Source organism: Nilaparvata lugens, chromosome 4 (assembly GCF_014356525.2).
Source record: "Nilaparvata lugens isolate BPH chromosome 4, ASM1435652v1, whole genome shotgun sequence".
Taxonomy (NCBI): Eukaryota; Metazoa; Arthropoda; class Insecta; order Hemiptera; family Delphacidae; genus Nilaparvata; species Nilaparvata lugens.
The window spans coordinates 37211469-37232712 of NC_052507.1; the positions used below are offsets into that span (position 1 = coordinate 37211469).

Genomic DNA, 21244 nt, shown 5'->3' on the forward strand with positions numbered 1-21244 from the left:
CCGGGGACCTTGAAACGTATAGGAATTTAGAAATTGGGGGTACCTTAATTTTTTTGGAAAGCAATACTTTCCTTACCTATGGTAAGAGGCCAAGGAAAGTAAAATGTTCTCTACGCTACTGCACGTTGCACACCAGTCCATGCGGTTACTAAATGGCAATGCGTTCATTTCAATTACCGTATTGTGCAAAATTTCAAACTACCGACTCTACTTTGCTATAAAATTCGAATTTGCCCGTTTCCCCGCTCCACTCTCTATATTTCTTGAGGAACCTTCATCATGAAGTATAGCCTGATATTATTATTATCATAATAAATAATAACACTATATATATTACACTTACAACACTACTCACGAATTTGTTGATTATCGGACGCGTTTCGTGGCACAGCCACATCTTCAGCGTACAAGTAGTACTAGATACTGAGATAATTTGCTATAAAATTCGAATTTTTGCGTTTCCCCGCTCCACTCTCTTAGGGAACATTCATCATGAAGTATAGACTGACATTATTATCATAATAAATAATGTTACAAGATCTTACACTTTTATAACAGTACTCACGAATTTGTTGATTATCGGACGCGTTTCGTGGCACTGATGAGCCACATCTTCAGCGTACAAGGAGTATAATAGATACTGAGGTTTTGTAAGTTGCAAAAAGTACCGTAAACATTTCTATTATTATCATAGAATAAGCAGGAGTGATGTATTCTTCCTCCATGATAATTGCTTAATTTATTTCACCCCTAAAATGAGATTTGCATTATAAAGTCAGTGGAAATGATAGGACAACAGGGTTGGCAATTTTCTTTTTAAGAAGGGTCGCCTTCTGTCTTGGATAGCTGTGAAATAATCATGGATTCAAGTTGTAATATTAATTTGTGATTCTTGTTGATAATGATCAATTCTTTCTCAAATATTTTTTAATCACCATGAAAATATATCTCTTCATGATTTGATAATCAATAACTAAGATTAGATATTCTATCATAACGCTACATGGCATACAGACAATATTGCCAACCGTGCAAAACTAGAAAAGGATAGTGCTAATTGCTCTGTCTAATGACTCAAGGATAGCAAGCTAATCAGGTGCTGACTTGATAAGGTGAATCTCACTATAGTTTTGACCCCCTTTTTCTGAAGAATCCAAAGGTACAAGCACCTGTGTACTATTGAATAAAACTTTGGGATATGGAAAATCAACCATTTTTATTAATAGACGTACGTTAGGTTCAGTGAACTATTATTATAAATAAATGTTTTACATTGCAAGCTGTAACTTCATTTCAGTAATAACTTATTTACACCATATACATCTTTATACACATTTTGGAATTAGAATTTTTGTAAAATAAACAATAATAATTATTGATTTAAACTATAAACTTTTAGAATTGAGAAAATTTAAAACCTTATTTGTAAATGCTTATACTTTATGACTACCATTTTTTCCAAAACTTAGCTTATAATATTAGAATAATATAGCCTATTCTTCACAAAATGGTTAATAACTCTAAAACAATATCAATCTTCTGATGTCTTATAAATGAATAATAGCCTTCTGAATGGGTACGGTACATTTTCATTTACAAATTCAAATTTATTTTATTTCAGAGAATGTATATTTTACAATACATTCCCCTGAAAACTACTCCTCTCATAATATATGTTCCATATTATGGAACACGTCCGTGTTTGAAGGAGTCAATTCAACAACAATAGGTACCGTACAGTGAAAGAAAAGAAAAAGTTGATTTTCTACAGCTGTAGTTTACTAACATAGGCACATTAACTATAAATTACCAACACATAGGCCTACAACAATTAAATAAAAAAAACTTTAGTCAGTAACGGTACCGGTACTTTATATATAAGTTCATTTTTTTAAATTGACATTGAAAGTAGAACACAAATAATTTATTGTAGGCTATATGGTTCATGGTTAGCTCTTACTACGGTATGTATTATCATAGAGAAAAGATTGCATTATGCTATCTTTTCTCTATGGTATTATTTATAGAGAGAATTAAATTTTTTACGAAAGATACGGTAATTTCTACAAACATGCATTCATTCCTGAAAATCTGGATCAATTGAAATTTGAATAAAATAATAATACGATTGAATTGTCAAGATCTAGCCTATAGTAAAATACAAAATCTTGGCTTTTATAAAAATCAAGTAGATGTTTATTATTATTCCGTTCATATTGTACCTAATATAACTAAACATTCTTTTTTCTTTACTCTTCCAGTTATATATAATAATATAGTAATTCTACTTCCAGTTGAACAGCACCATGAATGATAGCATCAGAATTATAAAGAAATTAAGTCTATGGAACCACGGAGAAAAGATACCATCCATAAGCTATGTTTTTATTTGAATATAAATAAAAATGTTTCCCTTACTAAACATGAATCCGATTATATCGACACTCCAAAGTGATCACGCTAAAAACTCTCATACTTATAAAACGGAACCTTTTCGACAGACATTGCAAAAATAGCATAGCATGTCTTATTCTATCTTCTCTAAGATGATAAACTGACTACGTAACAAAACATGGGAAATCTTAAGACTTGAATTCACAATAAAAACAATTTTAATAATTCGGGTATCCCAATAAAAATTATACATTTCTATCAAATTTTTCATTGCTCAGCAATAAACTTTGAAAATATCAATTATTTCCAAAATGCTAGGTATCAATTAAACCAAGTTACTAGGTAACAATTCAAGTTAATACTAATTATTTGATTCAACTACACTTACATTTTATCCCATTTACAATATATTATAGACGCTATATTACATAATAGTATGGACTTCCGTTGAAGATACAATATGTTATGTTCACAAATTACAAACACAATAATTGCAACAGCATGACAATAATAACAAAACAATAATCTTAATTGTTAAATATAATACTAGAACAATATATCCGAATGTAATAAATATTATTACAGAAATCGGTTACATCTTATTTTACTGGAGACCAGTTTTGTACATATAGGCCTAAATGCTATTCTTAAAACTCTCGCCACACATCATCTTCCATCTCTTACTTTTACTTGCACCATCACCACCTCATCAATTCAGTAATAGCTGTAATAAGGAAACAGTCGTTACTCAAGAAGCGCAAAATGTTCTGTTTATTAGAGTGACCGTTCCCTAATGCAATAAATGCGACTATAACAGGTACTGGAACTGTTCTTCTCCCAGGCTTGACTCTTGGCTCGATGGCGGTGTATCAAGATGAGGAAGTTCCAGATCTAGGTACTCCTGCAATTAAAAAAAGATGACATTTCTAATGATAACAAAAATATGAATATTATAGAGATGAGACTCCTTGCAGCGCGAGGAGCAGCTTGCTTTTTGTAAGTCACTTGTGAAAATGTAACTTTAACAAAAAACAATTATTTCTCAATGATTTTATGGTTTCAAATGAATTTTGTCAATGATGGTTATTGTTATTGTTATTATGGTTATTTTTGTCATTATTTAGCAGCCCTATATGTGAAGGTTTATTGGAATATTGAAAAGATTATATACTTTATAATACCTAGAGAGCATAAAATTTATTATTCTACCTTGTTCGCAGTAACTGTGAGTATCCTATCAAGATCTTCGACTAGTTCTTCGAATTTCGGCCGTTCGTTGGGCTGATAACTCCAGCAGTCTCTCATTAGTAGGTAGCTGTGAAAAATAAAAAGGTAATTTGAAATAACAAACATGACTGATAAAGAGAACCAATTCAACGGATGTTTTACTTAATAATTTGAGGAACTTGGTGGACTTTCAGATGATGGTTTTTATAACCGGTACCTACCAGAATCTTTTAGCTCAATAGGTAATTATTATTAGACTACCCTATAAATTGAAGAGTGTACCGTACCATATTTGAAAATTATCACTAACCCACTAATAAATTAAAAAACTAAAAAAGTTGGAACATTTTCAACTTGAGAGTTGAATAATTAGGTATAAAATTCCGTATTGATATTGATAATAAACTATCATATAGAATAGAGTGACTGCCTTTATTTTTCCTGCGAAGTTTTGGCGCAGTCGGTTCTCTCTTACATTACACTTACACATTCACAAACACATCATTTTCATTTAGTTACATTTCTTATATATACTACAGTGAAATATGTATACGGTATTCTCTCTATATTAACTACCGTATGCTATAAAAAATATTACCTATGTATAATTTCTATTCTGATATAAAGTCTCCAATATATTACCGTACTATACAATATAAATATGCCCTACACCGAATTTATCTTTGGCATTGCCCTGCAATGCATTAATACACTCTAAAGAAAATATTTGTAGATAAAATCATCGCAAATACCCAAATTTATCACAAAGGAATGCTCTTAGTAGTGCCAACACAATTCAATAATTTGTTTGGTTTGAAATTCGTGTATTTATATATTAATGGTAGCTTATTAGGTTAAAGCAGTTGTGTAATTTATTAGAGGTCAAAGTAATATTATCAAAAAGTCACCTAATACATAAAATGTATCAATTACTGAGCATAACGCATAGAATAATTCTATTTGAAAAATGAAAATAAAAGATTCAATGTCATTTTTAAGATGTAAGATCATCCATTAATGAAGATGCGACTCACATGGATATGGTATTTATGTATTTTATGGTAGGCCGACTTACATTTCAAGTGAACAGCAAGGGGGTTTTTCCATTCGATGTCCACTCCTCAGCAATTGGAACAATTTCTCCATGCTGGGAACTGATGGGTATGGTGTACCTCCAAGTGTCATTATTTCCCACAATAACACTCCATATGACCATCTGTAAAGGCATTGAAAATAAATTACAACTCTCATAATAGGTAGGTACTTCAAAAATCAATTAAAATCGTCCTTAAAATGAGAGAAATTTATTTTTCTTGTAAGATTGAGAATCTGGAGTACCGGTAACAAAAGGTCAGATCAAAAAATACTTTTTTCTAACAAAAACATCTATAAAGAAAAGATACTGTAAGTTTTGTGACATATCTCTAACACAAAAACTACAAAAGGTTTAGAAATTGAACTTAGTTTGTTTCTTTCCATTCTCCTTCCAATTATGTTGTCCTATTAATGTAATTCATTATTGAAAACAAATTTAAAATTGGTTTAAATATTGTGAAGATATTCAAAATCCTCTTTCAACCTCTGTTACGAAGCATTATATTGGACCTGTAAGTTATGTTTATGAGAACGATTTAATTTATTTTTGATGAGTTGAATTGAATTGAATTGAAAATTTCTTTATTCATCAAAATGCACAAAATACATCTGAACAGTGTCAAATTACAAAAAGAATTATTAATATCGTCACAAAATCATCCTTTACACATACAGAAGTCAAAAATTCTGATAAAAAACAAGATTCTAAAATCTTACAGTCAAATTGACATACTCCTGCAAAGAGTATAGAGATAGTCCCACCAAATATTCCTTTAATTTTTTTTGTAGGTATTCAACCTCCTCTATTTCTTTCAACTCTCTAGGAAGTATATTGAAAAATTTTCTCCCCATAAAAAGTGTTTTTTTTCTTAAAGAAATCCAATCTATGCCTCTCCTCGACCCTTCCAAATCTGGTGTTGTAGCCATGTGTTTCGTTTCTTGATCCTTGACGAGCATTTTTTAAAGTACATGACTACGTCAAAAATATATTGCCCATAGATTGTTAAAATTCCAAACTGTGGAAAAACGAGTTTTACTGAGTCTAATCTTTCTAACTTCATTATTATTCTGAGAGCTCTTTTTTGTTGTAATAGTATCTTATCAAGGTTACTCTTGGTTGTACTTCCATAGATAGCAAGTCCGTATGCCAGATGAAAATGTATTAAAGAGTGGTACAGGGATTTCATTGTCTGTATACTGCAGATATCTGTCAATTGCCGCAAAGCAAAAAGGCCGGGGATATATTTTTTACAACCTGAGAAACATGTTTATCCCATGATAAGCTGCTATCAATATCAAGGCCTAAGAATTTTGTGCCATCCACTAGTTCTAAGGTTTCGCCATTTATTTCAACATTTGGGGACCAATGATTGATTCTTTGCCTTGTAGAAAAAGGAACTACAATAGACTTGCTGGCGTTTAAAAGAAGATTCCTATTATTTAGAAATTTATTAATGGAATACAAGCCAACATAATAAAAACACAAATAATCAAATTGTGAGGTATAGCTTGAAAATGGCATGGAAATACCGAAACTATAGTTGATGTTGTGTTTTATATAAAAAAGTTTTGAAAACAAAATGGTACTATGGAATTATTTCCTATTAATTAACAAATTCACACAATACAAAAATACGAAAATAAATTTTTCGACTATAAATCACATGTACATACATCTAGCTTTATTCAAGTCCATATATACTTTTGAAAAAATGTATGAATTTAGGGCTAATTATATTTATTTATAAAAAAGAATTATATATTACCTTTTTTGAAATTAATCAAATAATAGATTGAAAATACAAATTATAAAAACTAGTTAGTTTCAGTGTTCCACACCATCTTCAGGTTTTAAAAAATAAATTGTAAATCATAGATTATTAAATAAAAAAAAATTTAACCTGAAGATGGTGTGGATCATTATAACTAACTAGTTGTCATAATTTGTATTTTTAATCTATTATTTTATTAATTTCAAAAAAGGGTATTATAATTCTATTTTATAAATAAATACTTTTGAAAATATACTTTTCTCCCATAAATCACATCTACATATAGCTTCATTATACCGTACTCTTGAAAATACATTTTCCAAACATAAATCACATCTACAGACATCTAGCTTTATTCAAGTCCATATACCGTAGGTCTTGAAAATACATTTTCCAAACATAAATCACATCTACATACATCTAGCTTTATTCAAGTATGTATATTCTTGAAAATAAACTTTTCGACCATGAATCACATCTGCATACATCTAGCCTCATTCAGGTCCACAATAATACTCTTGAAAATAAATTTTTCGACCATAAATCAAATCTACATACATCTAGCTTCATTCAAGTCTATATACACTTGAAAATAAATTTTTTGATAATCATTATTCAGCATCAAATATTAGAAGTTTTTGAGAATACCTACACATCAGACTGTGTGGTGTAGACTCTGTGGAAGAGGGCCTCAGGCGCCATCCACTTGACAGGCAGCCGCCCATCGGTGGTTTTCCTGTAGTAGTCTTGTGTGTGGATGTCTCTTGCCAGTCCAAAATCGGCAATTTTCAAAATGTAGTTGTCGCTCACCAACACGTTGCGAGCTGCCAAGTCTCGATGTATACACTGCAATCATAAAGTTCAATATTATCATTTACTTATTCATTCATTAACCCTTTTCGGTCGGAATAGTGTTTTAAAGAATGGTCTCTCAGGTCGGATGGGCCACTATAATAGCCATGGCGTTTTGCTTCACCAAGTCGGAGTCTGTTTTTCCTTACTATAGTGCAATCGTGAGTCCCTCCATATATTTTATAATAGAAAAAATCAATTTCAATAAATGTTCATTTAGTTTGAAAGTTAAAATATAAACAAGTTTGTTTTTATCGGTTAAACAACAAAACAATGAGATATTGATAATGATAAAAATAATTGAAAAGTTAATAAAAATGTAGAGCTACAAAATTTCATTATCACTTCTCTTTTTGAAACAATTAATCAGAAGTGTTACTTGAGTGATACTTCTCGAAACAGAGTCCTATTCCATTTCCTGGTTCAACCTCACAGTTAGGCCTATCTGATATTAAATGTGTTATAATTTGTAGTACCGTACGCTAGTTTACTAGACTGTGAGTTGTCTTCTTCCGTGATATATTTTTATGATTCGACGGACGACCGACTTTCAACGAATCTACAAAGAGTAGGGTTTGATCGAGCATTAAATTATTGGTTTATACTGTTGGCCTCTTTTTATTGTTAGTTAGTTTGAATGCATGGAAGAATCCATCGAATATCCTCTTATGCTTTCCCAAGTAGTAAAAACAGTCTATATCTGTATTTCCATAAGGTCTATAGTTTCAATCAGGTACTTGTGGATGAGCATACTGCGTGAGGTCTACTGTTCACAGAACTACTAGTAGAGTCACTGTAATTAATTTATACATATATGCAGTGCCAAAATTGAGCGAGGTAGCCCTAATGGCCAGTTGCACAAAAGAAAATCTAATTTAATCAATGTAAGATGATGTCTCTAACAGAGCCAGTGCAACAACTTCCCTATCCAGCACTGTAAGAGGACGTCATCTTAAGGTGATTTAATAAAATTTTCTTTCATTTGATATTTTTAAAACAATTTTTTACAAATATATAACAATATTTGAAATTATTTTATAAATATTGTTTTGAAACAAACTTACATATAACAATAAGTATTTTTCAAAAAATATTGAAACGATTTTGTCGAAATATTTTGTCATTTTTTTTAAAGATGGTTTTCATATTGATTAAATGTTAAATCAACATTAAAACCATATCTAAAAAATATCTACAAAATATTTCCACAATATTGTTTCAATATTTTACAATACCGTATTGTTTTGTAAAAATTTATTGATGTGTAAGTTTGTTTCAAAACAATGTTCATAAAATGTTAAGAAAATAATTTTCAATATTGTAAATACATTGTACCAATATTTTTTACTATATTGCTTGAATATTTTTCTGCTACTTGGGTTATTTTCTCTACAGTATGGTATTGGTTGTTGGCCTGTTTCTATTATCAGTTTGATTAGGTGAATGAATAGACTGACTTACCCTCCTAGAGGCGAGATACTGCATGCCGCGGGCGACCTGATAGGCGAACGAGACGAGGTCCTTCTGCGTGAGCGAGGTGCGATCGTTGAGTGCTTCCGCCCCTCCGCCCCCGCCGATAGCCGGCTCGTATCCGGAGCTAGGGCGATGTTGCCGCAGAAAGTCGCGCAGGTTGCCATGCGGCGCGAACTCGACGATCACGAACAACGGGCCGTCCTGCGTGCAGCAGCCGAGCAAGTTGATGATGTTGCGGTGCTTGCCGATCATCTTCATCATCTCCATCTCCGACACCAGGTCCATCATCTCGGCGTCCGTGTGCCCTTCTGTACCACACAAATCAGTCAAATTGTTATTTCTATTATTTTATTTGTGGATATGATTACAAAATCATATGAATATGATTGGGAAAGAACAACATGCTTGTCAAAAAACTATTCTATTCCCAAATTTTGATAATGAATAACATGTTCAAAAAATATGTTATTTTCTTACTGTTTTTATGTTATTCTTCTTTTCATTCCATTCTGTGGTTTATTTGTTTTTCGTTTTTATTTGTTTTTTTCAATCTGTGTTTTATTATTGAGATTTATTACTCTATCATTGTAGTCTATTTTTATCTTTTTTCTTATTCCTCATACCGTATCTCTTTCATGGAATGACAAGGGTATGACAATGAAGTGCATGAATAGAAGGCTAGGTACTATACATCTCACAAATGAATCCATTATCGTTTCCCACTGTATATATGTTGATTGATTCCTGTTCATCTTATTACTGCTGATATGTAGGTACTATAAATAAGCCACATTACTTTATTATATTATTCATTTCAAATATATTATTATTGTGTATTATTGTTACACAATATCACTTACTGTTATCATGAGAATATAGTAGAATAATAGTAGTAGGGAGACTGGAGCACTCTCCCTGTAGCTCTTTCATATAGAGTTGCACTCATGTGCAACTTTTTAAGCACAATCAAATTTCAAAATATTTATTCACACGATTATCCAAGAATTCATTAAAAGTAAGTATCAAAGTATGGCGAGAAACATTTATTTTGATTGGATTTCTTTCACGTTGAATAATCTCACAAAATATGTGAATTATGTTTAATTTCTTAGTCCGGGCGCAAATGTATTAAAAAAGGCACTCCTTGGTCATTTTTGGGTAACAACCGTAAAAGATGTCAAACGAAGAATTTGAGACATCTTTCACGGTTGTCACCCATGAATGACCACGGAAGTACATTTGTGCTCGGACTATCTTGTTAATATTCATGATGCACATGAAGCTGCGTACAGACTTGATTGCCACGAACACGCGCATTCCACTTATCATCAGCTATTATATCTATATTTGTACAGGACAGTGATGTACTGATATGGGAACGCGCCAACTAAGCTCCTCGACAGTAAAGCTCCCCGTCAGTAGAGCTGAAAGAGCTCCTTTTAAAACCACTTTCGAGGGGATCTACTAACGGCGTCAACTGAGCTCCTGAGAGAGGAGCTTAACTGACGGGGAGCTTGGTTGTCGTGAGCGTCCGAGGAGCTTGATTGGCGTCTACGGTCCCGACAACTTGTCCCCTCTGAACCAGTAGGGAATTTGCTGTCGGGGAGACTAGTTGACCTTAGCATGCAAGGAGCTTGGTTTTTGCTAGTATTTTGCGTTGTCGTTCAAGAAAGTTTGAAGAATTTGCAGTGTCGAAAAATGTAAATCATTTTTACATTTCAAGTTGTAATTTATTTCTTTCATTCTCATTCCTTTACTTCTTTGGATATTTTTCATGCAACATGATTCATATTTAATGCTGATCTGCGTTATCTGAGTTATATGCTATGAATTGAAATAATGAATTGATTATTACATTGACTATTACATGATTGACATACATTAATAATTGGAACATTGTCTTCTTACAATCTTACCCTATTTGATCTTATTTTCCTGTACGATCACGACAACCAGACCCCTCATATCCAGCAGGGGACCTACTGTCGGGGAGCTTATAGTTGTCGTGAGCGTGTGAGGAGCTTAGTTGTCGCCGACAACCAAGCACATTCGTTCTAGTAGGGGATAAACTGTCGGGGAGACTAGTCTACGGCAATGGTATATTTTGCCAGGGGATTTACTGTCGCCTGTGATCAAAATAGTAAGGAGCTTAGTTGTCGGGGAGACAGGTTGGCGGCGACCCACTTATATAATACCCATAAAGCATCAGCAGCTGATAAAAAGTGAAATGCGCGTGTTCGTGGCGCTCAAGTCTGTACTGGTACATGAATAATTAAAACTATCACATACCTTTGAGCATCTTGACAGCGACAACGTTGGAGACTCCCTGTTGAATGATTGCCTGCGCCTCGGCTTTGATGACTTTTCCGAAAGCGCCCTCGCCGAGGGTTCGACCGAGCGACAGCGACTCGCGAGGGAACTCCCACTCCGAGTCGAGGGGCAGCTCGTACTCAGACATCGACGAAGAGTCCAGCTTGGCTCGAGATTTCTGTTTTTCTATTTTTACAACTGGCATCATCTGCAAATTAAAATCATTGAATCAATGAAAGAATAAAAAATATATAAAATTGGCAAACCGTAAAAAATAACCCCCCTGCGATGTACATCAAATCCTTTCCCGTCAGACCCTTCCATGGACTGTGAATCTTCCCTCGGTTCCAACTCCAACCTATCTAGACACAAGGCTTGATTAGATCCAAATCAAAAACGTTTTGCCTTATATAGGTAATAGAACTTATTTAGTGTCTTATTATGTATTTTATAAATTTGTGATTTATATAATTGAATATATGTTAAATTGTGACAATGTAAAAATGCTTTGCATGTTGTAGCTGATAATATTGTAAACGAATGAAATTGCAAATAAATAATTTGAATTTGAATTGCTCGGCTGGCGATTGTCTGATCAAGCCGTACGTAGTAAATGTGTGTATGTATAATATATTAAATTGTGTTAACTTGAATAATAAAGTATTCCTTCTATTCTATTCTCTATTGTGAATTTTCCTAGTGTATGAGTAATCATAGAATAATAATTGCCTTCATAAGACGGAGTTAGGACTCTAGGTCCTCTACCACACAACCCATAGTTGAGAGAACCGCCGATTCATTCTTTATTCATTCATGTACACACAGTATTATGATTTCTTTGTATTGAATTAAGAAATAACAGATTGAAATTGAATTTCTCTTCCTTAAACATCACACTTTTTTCAGTATTGGCCTCCCTCTTTTTTAGTTACTCCATAAAATGTAACCGGTATTTATATTGTAGGCTATTATGTTTGCTATTGTGTTGTGTGTGGAATGAGTGAATAAAATGAAATCGAACTATTTATATATTTTAGTTTATCAACACATCACTACTGCTGCCACACTGGAAGATCAACTGTAATTTTAAATATTGAGTGGGATCATTTTCTTTTTTTTTTATTAATATCTTTCAATACATATCTTGAGCCAATTTCTCACCGTTGTAAAATATTTCATTTTGCTTTTATAGTAAGATTTACAAAGTAACATGTGTTTTTTTATTTTATTGACCACTTTATCTTGTAATACAATTTCTGATAATAAATAAATCCTAGAATAAATCATTGAATGAAGCAGAAAAATAAAAACGAATAGATTATTCATTTTTCAACAACGAATCAATAAATAAATCTAGTTGATAATTTAAAAAAGTTAAGAGAATATTTTTTTCATTTTATAATTATATTAATGCTATAATGTTCAAGGAGAGTAGGTATAACAATTATTAAAATAGAATCTAGGCAATTGAGAAGGTACTCAAATATTGAAACTCTTGTTTTCAAATTTTCAAAGTGTAAATATTCAGCTACGTAGCCTACTCTGATTGCCAATGAGTAGAGTAGAGACTCATTGCCTAGTACAGAAATAATTACCGGTATATCAGATCTGATATTAAATTTCTATATTCATATATATTTTTCAAAAATTACTTACCAATAAGGAGTTCTCCTCATTGGAGAGCGTCTGCTTCTCGACAATCACCTTCTTGGTCCACTGAGTGCCGATGACTGCACGCGCCGTTTCAATAGCCAGCAGTTTCTTCAACTTCTCTCTTTAAAACAAAATTTGTCTTTGCAATTTTCCTCTCAGATTAAACACTTCATTTCACATGTAAGGGATGCGCATGCTGCTTGTTAGTAATGTACAGTCTTGTTAAAGGAATAAAGAGAAAGAAATGTTTATGTTGCACATGCATTTATTCACGATAAGTGTAACATATACAAAGACAACATTTACAAGCAACATAGACTTGTCTTAGAATTAAAGTACCTATTCAAGTTGAGCCAGTAATCATTGCTACTAAATGAACATTGAAAATAATGTAGGCTATTTCATACATTAAAAATAATTATGAATCATTGAACATTAAAGTAGTATGAAGAAGTAGCCTATCTGATTTCCATTACTACACTACTTGAACCGGTAATATATCCATAAGATATTCTTATATATTCTGGGAATTTCGTTATAATTGACTTGATAAAAAGATGAAAATTTGTTCAAAATTGCAGTCGTGATCTTACATAATTATTAATTATAGGAATTCATTTTCCTTTGTTCAACAGGATTTATTGTTTGAATAAAGTTCGAATAACTCATTTTAAAATTTTGAAAAATTCAAGAATAAGACATATGAATAAATTATCACACATTATACTCTTTCTGTAGTTATAGACACGATACTTTTGAAAAACTATCCGATGAGTAACATTTTATGCTTCTAATCTGATTCAATTAGCATTATATAACATACAAAAGTAATATTCCTAGATACCGTAACGTAATAATTATCATAATACCTGAGAAAAATGACTAGAACAATTAAATAGTTACAATCGATAAAACAAAATGACTAGACAGCTTAAAGTTTAATTACCGTACAAAAGTAAAAAATAATGAAAACACCACAAATAAAACTCAACTCTGGTAATTCATTCGCTGTATCCATTACAGTGTATAAAATCAAATAATTGTCTCAGATATTTTATTTAAGTAAGAATTTTCCAGTATCAAATTCTCATTTTGGATGGAAACTGGATGAACTAAAGTCTTTTCATGAAGTCAACACTAACCTTTTCAGTCTTCTGAAGATATTCATGACAATACAGACGCAGACTAGGAACATAACACACAGAACTACAGCCAGAATGTTGACCAGCTTGGAGTGAGGCGCCAATACTACTTGCGTGGTTGGCAGTTCTGTAAAAAAAAATGCAGATTTAAACTCGATGTGGAATTTGAAAAATAAAATACGGTATCGTATGATTCCAATTAGATTATTGACTACAGCGCTTGCTACTTGAAGGGAGATAGCTTGTTGTCAAGGATCTTTTACTTAGATGATTTCAAAAACACTTCGAGGTCGTTCGGAACCTACTCAGACTAGATCAGTTAGGTAGATACCATTCAGATCTCATTATCATCCACTCTACAAGTAGCCTACTAATGCACCAGTCTTGAGCTCATAAAAAAAGCTAAAAGTTTAACAATATAGAAAACAAAAATGGTAGTTAATTTCATTGGAAAGAACAAGTACCTATTCATTGAGATACACAAGTCTTACAAATTGTAACTACGAATAGAACTATTTTCGGTGATCCCCAAAAATTTAAATTGCTAAGAATTTTTCAAGCTGTAATGTAATTCTGAAGAAGCTACAAACAGTGTCATTGAAGATAGAACATTTTTTTGAATTGTTTTTAGTATATTACCGTACTTTGATGCTATTGTGTAATCAAAATATTTTATTTCCTCGTTTAATATAACATATTAGAACGTATTGTGTTGATGTTTTCACTACTCTGTATTAGGTACTTTTTATAAGGAATGGCCTATAATTATTCAAATTCAAATTTATTCCACACAAAAGGTGCATTACAATAGAAGAGCACAATATTAAATACAGGTGATGAAGTAAGATAAAGTTGTTTGCCAGTGGAGTAGGAGAAGAAAACGCTATCTTATGCAGAGTGATTTTTTAAGTAGTCCTGCTACCCTGTTGGTGTGGTAATTTTTTTCTAATAAAGGGGATGTTTTGTCGCACGAAGTTGATCGCCCCCTACTTAATCGGTATACACATGGCAGTAGGCCTACGCGTTGATCAGGTATCCTTGAGCTGAGATTCTGTGTGCATTCCGTTCGTCTCATGAACAGAATGTCTTTCACCATACATGAATATGAACATGAAAATGAATATTTATTTTTAGTGAAAAGAGTAAAAACGTGTATAGTCTCAATAAAATAGAACACTTTGAGCATATATTTAAATAATCTTCAGTAAAACTAAGAAATGAGTAATAAAGTATTATAATATTATTGTATTTAACAAACATACATTTTATTTATTCAACAATGATAAACATACATAATCATGAAATGATTGGAATAAACAGGCTTAGTCTATAGCCTTTACTATTCCATTCTCATTCTATTCTATTCCATTCACAACTGAATTTTATTTTACAAATTACATTGAAAATTGGATAACAGGGCTAAAAATCACTCTGCATAAATGAGGTGCTTAACTTTTAAAACCCTGAACTTTCCATAACTTCTGAACTTCATACGTAAGACATTCATAGAAAATGAACATTGATTCTCTATCTATCAACAGGAGAAAATATTTTCTAGCATTATCGTCAAAAAGTTCCATGTTTACTTTTTTCAAATACAAAAATAAAACCGGCACTTGTAAAGGCGCAAATCGAATCCTAATTTTTATCAATTGTTATAATATTGTTTCTTATAGATAATAATAAGTGTGCTAGAATAATTCTTTGGGTATTTTTGTTTGGAAATGATACATAAAATAAGATTGAAGAGTGAATTACCTTCAACGACTTGCAGATAAGCACTGGCGTGCGTGAATCCGAGACCATTGCTCGCCACACATGTGTACCAACCCTCGTCCTCGAATGTGATGTTGTTCAGCTGCAGAATCTCCTGGTTGTCTGCACCGTCGCTAGCCTGCAATAAATACCACTGTAGCTTTATGCATTCTAGTCCTTCCAATAGCACAATCAACTTGTACAATAATATGATATTAAAAGGGAAATAAGACAATTTCCACCTCAAAGATGTTGTCTTATAATATTTCAGATGATAAGGTTATTGATTATGAGTTGGAGATAATAAAATGCATCATGCTATGATATGGTACAATAATAATCAATAATCATATAGTATTTATAATGATAATAGGTTAGTGTACTTTGTACAAGAGCTAGTAGCATTCTTGTAGATGTAGAATTTACAGTCATCGCATTAGCACTATGTTTCTCTTAACTGTAAAAAGCGACCACTTGAGATCTTTAGCAAATGCTTGCTGCTTGCATTTACGCCTATGTAGCCTATAAATGCTTTTTAGGCCTGTGTATATGTATAAAGTTAAGAGATCTATTTAATCGATAATATTTTTGAAATGACTCTGGAATATCCATCACCGGTAGTTGGATTGTTTAAATAGCAGATTAGCTATATAGCATTTTTTGCCTTTCGATTTTTCACGCCTTTTTTGAACGGATATTCAACTTTGAGACTGATTATATTCAACAAACGTATATTTTGTCTAATACGGTAAAGCCTATTTGTTCTAGTGCAGAAATCGACAAAATTAGATTTAAAATATCGCCATTAACAATAATATTAAAAACAAAAATTACACTTGATTCCATTATCAACTTAATGCTTGAATGTGAAACGTTAGACAAGCATTCCAAACAAAACAATAATCAAGCACTCCCATTCAGATTCCTTACAAAAAACATAATTTACACGTATTATTATCAATGCTTTAAAATTGGTTAGTATAATCACACAACTATGATGATACCCCGTTCTTTACTTTGTAGTAGCCTATACGGTAATGTTGAAAATTTGTACAAAATTTCATTTTTTCAGCTTGCAATCATTCAAAATACTGTACCCTTCATTGATGAACTATATATATTCTACTTAGATAGTTTGGTAAAAAGTTTTCTACTGATTGATAACAATAATTTCATTTTATAATTGAGAAAAACTACTGGAACGGTACTGGATTAGTTATGCATTAGTCATTTATGAATAATGATTGAGATATTCATCGATAGGAAGTGTAATACTAATAATTACGGTAGCGGTTATTAGTGATAAAGAAAATGTTGAGCGATGATCAATGAATTAATATTTTGATGATTGATTGTTAACAATGAATGACTATTACTGATTATACTAGAGGAATGAATATACAGTGCAAGATTAGTGAATTATCAAGTTAGTATGAATGGCATTATCTTCAAAAAATCTAATTCTACAAAAACATTCTTCTATAAAAACTGACAATGATAATAATTTATTAGCATTCCTATACTTCAATTGTTTGTCCTGAATGACAAATAGAATCATCAAACATACAGGACATTTTGTTTGTTACGGTACCGTACTTTTCATACTCACATGATCTGTGTGTTTTGGAGTTACCGTAAACTGACTTGCGGAAGAAATTAAATATAGCTTTTGTAAAGATAAAGAAATATATTATTCAATTAATGAATATAAAAAACTGTGAATTTGATTGTCCACTTGATTTCGAGAGTCCAGTTTAGAATAAGTTCAACGGAATTCAAAAGTGTCAAATCAGGGAGTAGCCTAACACAGATGACATTAATAATAGCCTAAGTGACAAAATTATCCTCATGATAATGACTGCATGTCTGTAAAGGAATGAAAAGTGAAATGTGCAATTTTCATAAGAGATATAATAACGTTTTCAAAGTAGAAACTATTCTACCCTCAAAATGCAAGTTTGAGAACACTTTTTTACCGTTCATTGAGTCACTTGATTCCATCATTAATGTCACTTGATTCCATCATATTAAGTTAACGGTATATTGGAAGCCAATAGACTTGAGTAAATTTACAAAAGAATACCGTAATGTAGCAACAGAATAAATATCAATGTAATTGTTCAATTGAATAAGTAGTTGTTCAAATGAGTGTTCAGTTTCATTAAACCCTATAAATAGATGCAAAAAAGAGAATAATGTAAAAAAATCGTATATAGTAGAGACACTATACGGAAGCTATGGTATCTATTGAGCTCGCTTTCAAAGTGTAGTTAGGTTTGTGGCCTATATTTATATAGAAACAAAAATTATCATGAACCTAACCAGCTCCGCAGCATGTGGCAGTGTCCATATCATATCCAAGAACACATAGTTCACTTTCAAAAATGTTTCAAATTTCAGAATTGTGAGGGGAATAGACGAGTAGAGAGCATGCGCTCCACGTCTCTTGCAATCTGTTCTCTACTAACAGACAGGGCAGCCAATCAAACCTATTTTCTTGACTGAACAATCTTCACCAAAAATCATCCTGAACACATCGGTTAGTTGAATAAACTCACAATTCAGTTAAAGTCGTCAGACAGGCAGTGAGACGAGCATCGGTAGTAGCAGGTAGCAACGTGCAATCCCCAATCGTTCACATGCAATTTATACCTTCACCGAGCTATTAGAGCTTGTGTCATTGACGTTGGTGACTTGGCCCTTAAACCAGCCGATGTGCGGATGCAAGTCTGAAAGTATTTTGCACTTGAATGTGGCGTTCGAGCCCACCACCATTGTGCTGTTCTGGGGTGCCTCCGTCAGAATCGGACTGTGGTGCAGACGCTCTGGATGTGCCAAAACATATAACATTAATAATAGAACAAAACATTGTGAATGAGCAGGATACAGCACATCACTGCAACCACACCAAATTACCTAAGCTAGAGAAACATAATAGCACGATTTAATATTAAATAACAGACACATGTATCTGCTGGATATGAATTATACAAGTGATGGAATACGACACCACACCACATATAAACTTAGATTATACAATGTACATAGAAGTGTAAATATATACAAGAGAGGGAGTACACAACAAATAGCGCACATAATAGCATAAATAAATAAAATACTGTGTACAGAATGTTCAAGAGAAAATGGATACTTATACTTTCTTCATGAAGGAGGATCATAATAAGGGGAGATTTGATGAGCCTGAGCTGAGCTTAATGTGCTGTTGCTATACTTTAAATTTAAGGCTCAAAAATTTTAGAGAACACATCGTGTTTAAGAATAGGTGAAGAATTTAATGTAGAGAACGTTGGTTTCTGGAAAAGAGTTCATTTACGAAAGATATAAAGAATCATATTTCTGAGTTTTCCTTGTAGAATCACTTCAATTTGAAATTCATATCTGCATTTTTAGGGAGTTTTATAGGAGGAATATGAATAAGTTGAAGATTTTATTCAATGGTTTAGAATAGATTATAATCACATTCAATCTCCCATATTACATTTTCAAATATAATTGGTGCAATTAGTTGAGGATTGATAAAATATTGTAGAACAAAATTTTAAATAAATTTTAGTAAACTCCTTTCGAAACACAACATTCTGGTATAATTTGAGAAACTCATTGCAAAAATAAATGTTGTAATATCGGCAATGGTGGGTAAATTGAGAACTCAATAATGTTGATGATAAATACATTCTGGAATTCAAAATATACTATATTAGATCGATCAACTGCAGAAATGAAAAACTTCATCATCGAATACAGATAAATATCAATTAGAAAAAATACAATTGAAAAAAAATTAAAATAAAAAATAAACAAAGTTGGCTATCAACCGTTTAAACTACATGTCATTTCTCACAATATATAAAAAATTACATTATGTAAGTGGGAAAATTTTGAGAGAAATAAAATAGAGGGTAGGCTACTTTGATTTTCTTTCGATTTTCACATGAATATGAGTAGCCGTTACAAAGAAAGTAAAAATTGAAAAAATCAGTATTGCGGTCTACTTATTAATTCATGAAAAAAATATGGGGATATGGTTGATGGATCTGTAGTTTACTTTCATATCAAGAAAATACTATTGTACTATGGTAGTATCAGATTTCGTTTTTTCATAAAAATTAATTTATACAGTTTTTATCTATTTTTGCAGGAAATTATTTTTTTAAGATACTTGATAATCAAGTGAGGTTTTATTAATTAATATGTTCTTTTCCATCCCCATTCATTCTCTGTGTTTCTATTTATATCCCTAAAGAACATTTATTACACTATTTCTCAGTGAAAATAGTCTATATAGATTCAGTTGACAATGTAAAAGCTTCAAAATTTTTCAGGTACGGTAACAAGCCATCAAGACAATATTAGCCAATGTCTAGTTGCAATATGAATTCTCCACCATTATTCCCACAATATTTTGTTCCTTGAAAATTCTGTACACAGCTGCAATAGGAATTAATTCAACCACCTTATAATAGTGTGACGATTAACAACCACCATTTACATCTCACCCGTAACCTTTATGAATAGCATTCAGTCTTAAGAGGGGATTTATCTGAAATTGATTCACTTGGCTACTTCTCAGAAAGTTATAAGTATAATTCATAAATATAAATCGTTTACAAAATAACCATTTCATGGTACAAAAAAAAAAATGATCAAACATCTCAATACAAGGACTCCCATCCAAAGTCAATGGTTTTTCTCGTAATCAAACCATAGAAAGCCAGTGCTTTAGATATAGTGACATGGATGCAAAGCTACCGTGCAGTGTTACAGACTCAGATTACAGATAGAGAGACAGCTGGAAAAACTGACTTATTTCAAGATTGGCTGTACGAGGTAGTTCAATGCTCCCAATCACAACACTTGAAAAAATCAGAAATCTATCGCGGCAAACTATTTATAGAATTTGCTCTGGTTTCAGCCTCAAGGATTTAAAAATATTGTTTTTATCATTTGATTTTTGTGAACAATCAATATTTCAAACCAATGTATAACACTGCATTCTTTCATATTAGAAACAACGGAAACTAGAAGAAAATGTTAATCGAATAAAGCTATGTGATTGGTCAATATATTACTATATTTTTCCCGTAATGGTTGACCTTTAATTATCATGTAACTATCACCTACAAACCGTAATTTCTCTATCTGCAATCTGTGCTTATGAAAGCCTGAGCCCTGACCCACGATCATGTTGCAAAATACGCGTACCTTAATGACGGTACCATTGAGATAGTCAGGGTAGTCACCCTCCTCGAGAGGTTTACTGTGTTTCAGCCACTGAAAGTGATCATGACTAGTTTTGTCCGGGAAAGTAACCGGACATTCGAAATGCACCGAGGCAGAGTTGATGAGTGCGGTCACATTGCGTGGGAATCCCTCCTTCACATAGGGGATGTGGGGACGTCTGCCTGTTTGTATTAACAAGCAATAAGTTCCAAATTGGAAATAATGGTAGAGATAGTGTTTTAATTAAATTCTAAAAAAGCAAAAATTCTTATCCCGTCACAAATTAATCATAATATGGTTCACATATTCGATAAAATGTGAGGGTGATAT

At 32.2% G+C, this 21244-nt stretch overlaps 1 protein-coding gene across 11 annotated transcripts in view; it reads right to left on the reverse strand.

Moving 5' to 3' along the window:
- Positions 1-1197: 1197 nt before the first annotated feature.
- LOC111062599 (fibroblast growth factor receptor homolog 1) overlaps positions 1198-21244 on the reverse strand; it is a 66469-nt gene continuing 46422 nt past the window's right edge. For 4 of the 11 annotated variants that reach the window (XM_039427407.1, XM_039427409.1, XM_039427408.1 and 1 more), the window contains 10 exons: positions 20897-21096; positions 15677-15827; positions 13919-14045; positions 12780-12897; positions 11103-11331; positions 8802-9121; positions 7141-7334; positions 4697-4837; positions 3604-3709; positions 1198-3295 (listed from right to left, as the gene is read on the reverse strand). In XM_039427407.1, the coding sequence (XP_039283341.1) occupies positions 3203-3295; positions 3604-3709; positions 4697-4837; positions 7141-7334; positions 8802-9121; positions 11103-11331; positions 12780-12897; positions 13919-14045; positions 15677-15827; positions 20897-21096 (1679 nt within the window). In that variant the 3' untranslated portion in view covers positions 1198-3202. Of the gene's footprint in view, positions 3296-3603; positions 3710-4696; positions 4838-7140; positions 7335-8801; positions 9122-11102; positions 11332-12779; positions 12898-13918; positions 14046-15676; positions 15828-18325; positions 18499-20896; positions 21097-21244 lie in introns of all 11 variants that reach the window. The other 7 variants (XM_039427413.1, XM_039427414.1, XM_039427416.1 and 4 more) reach the window with 5 other exon arrangements.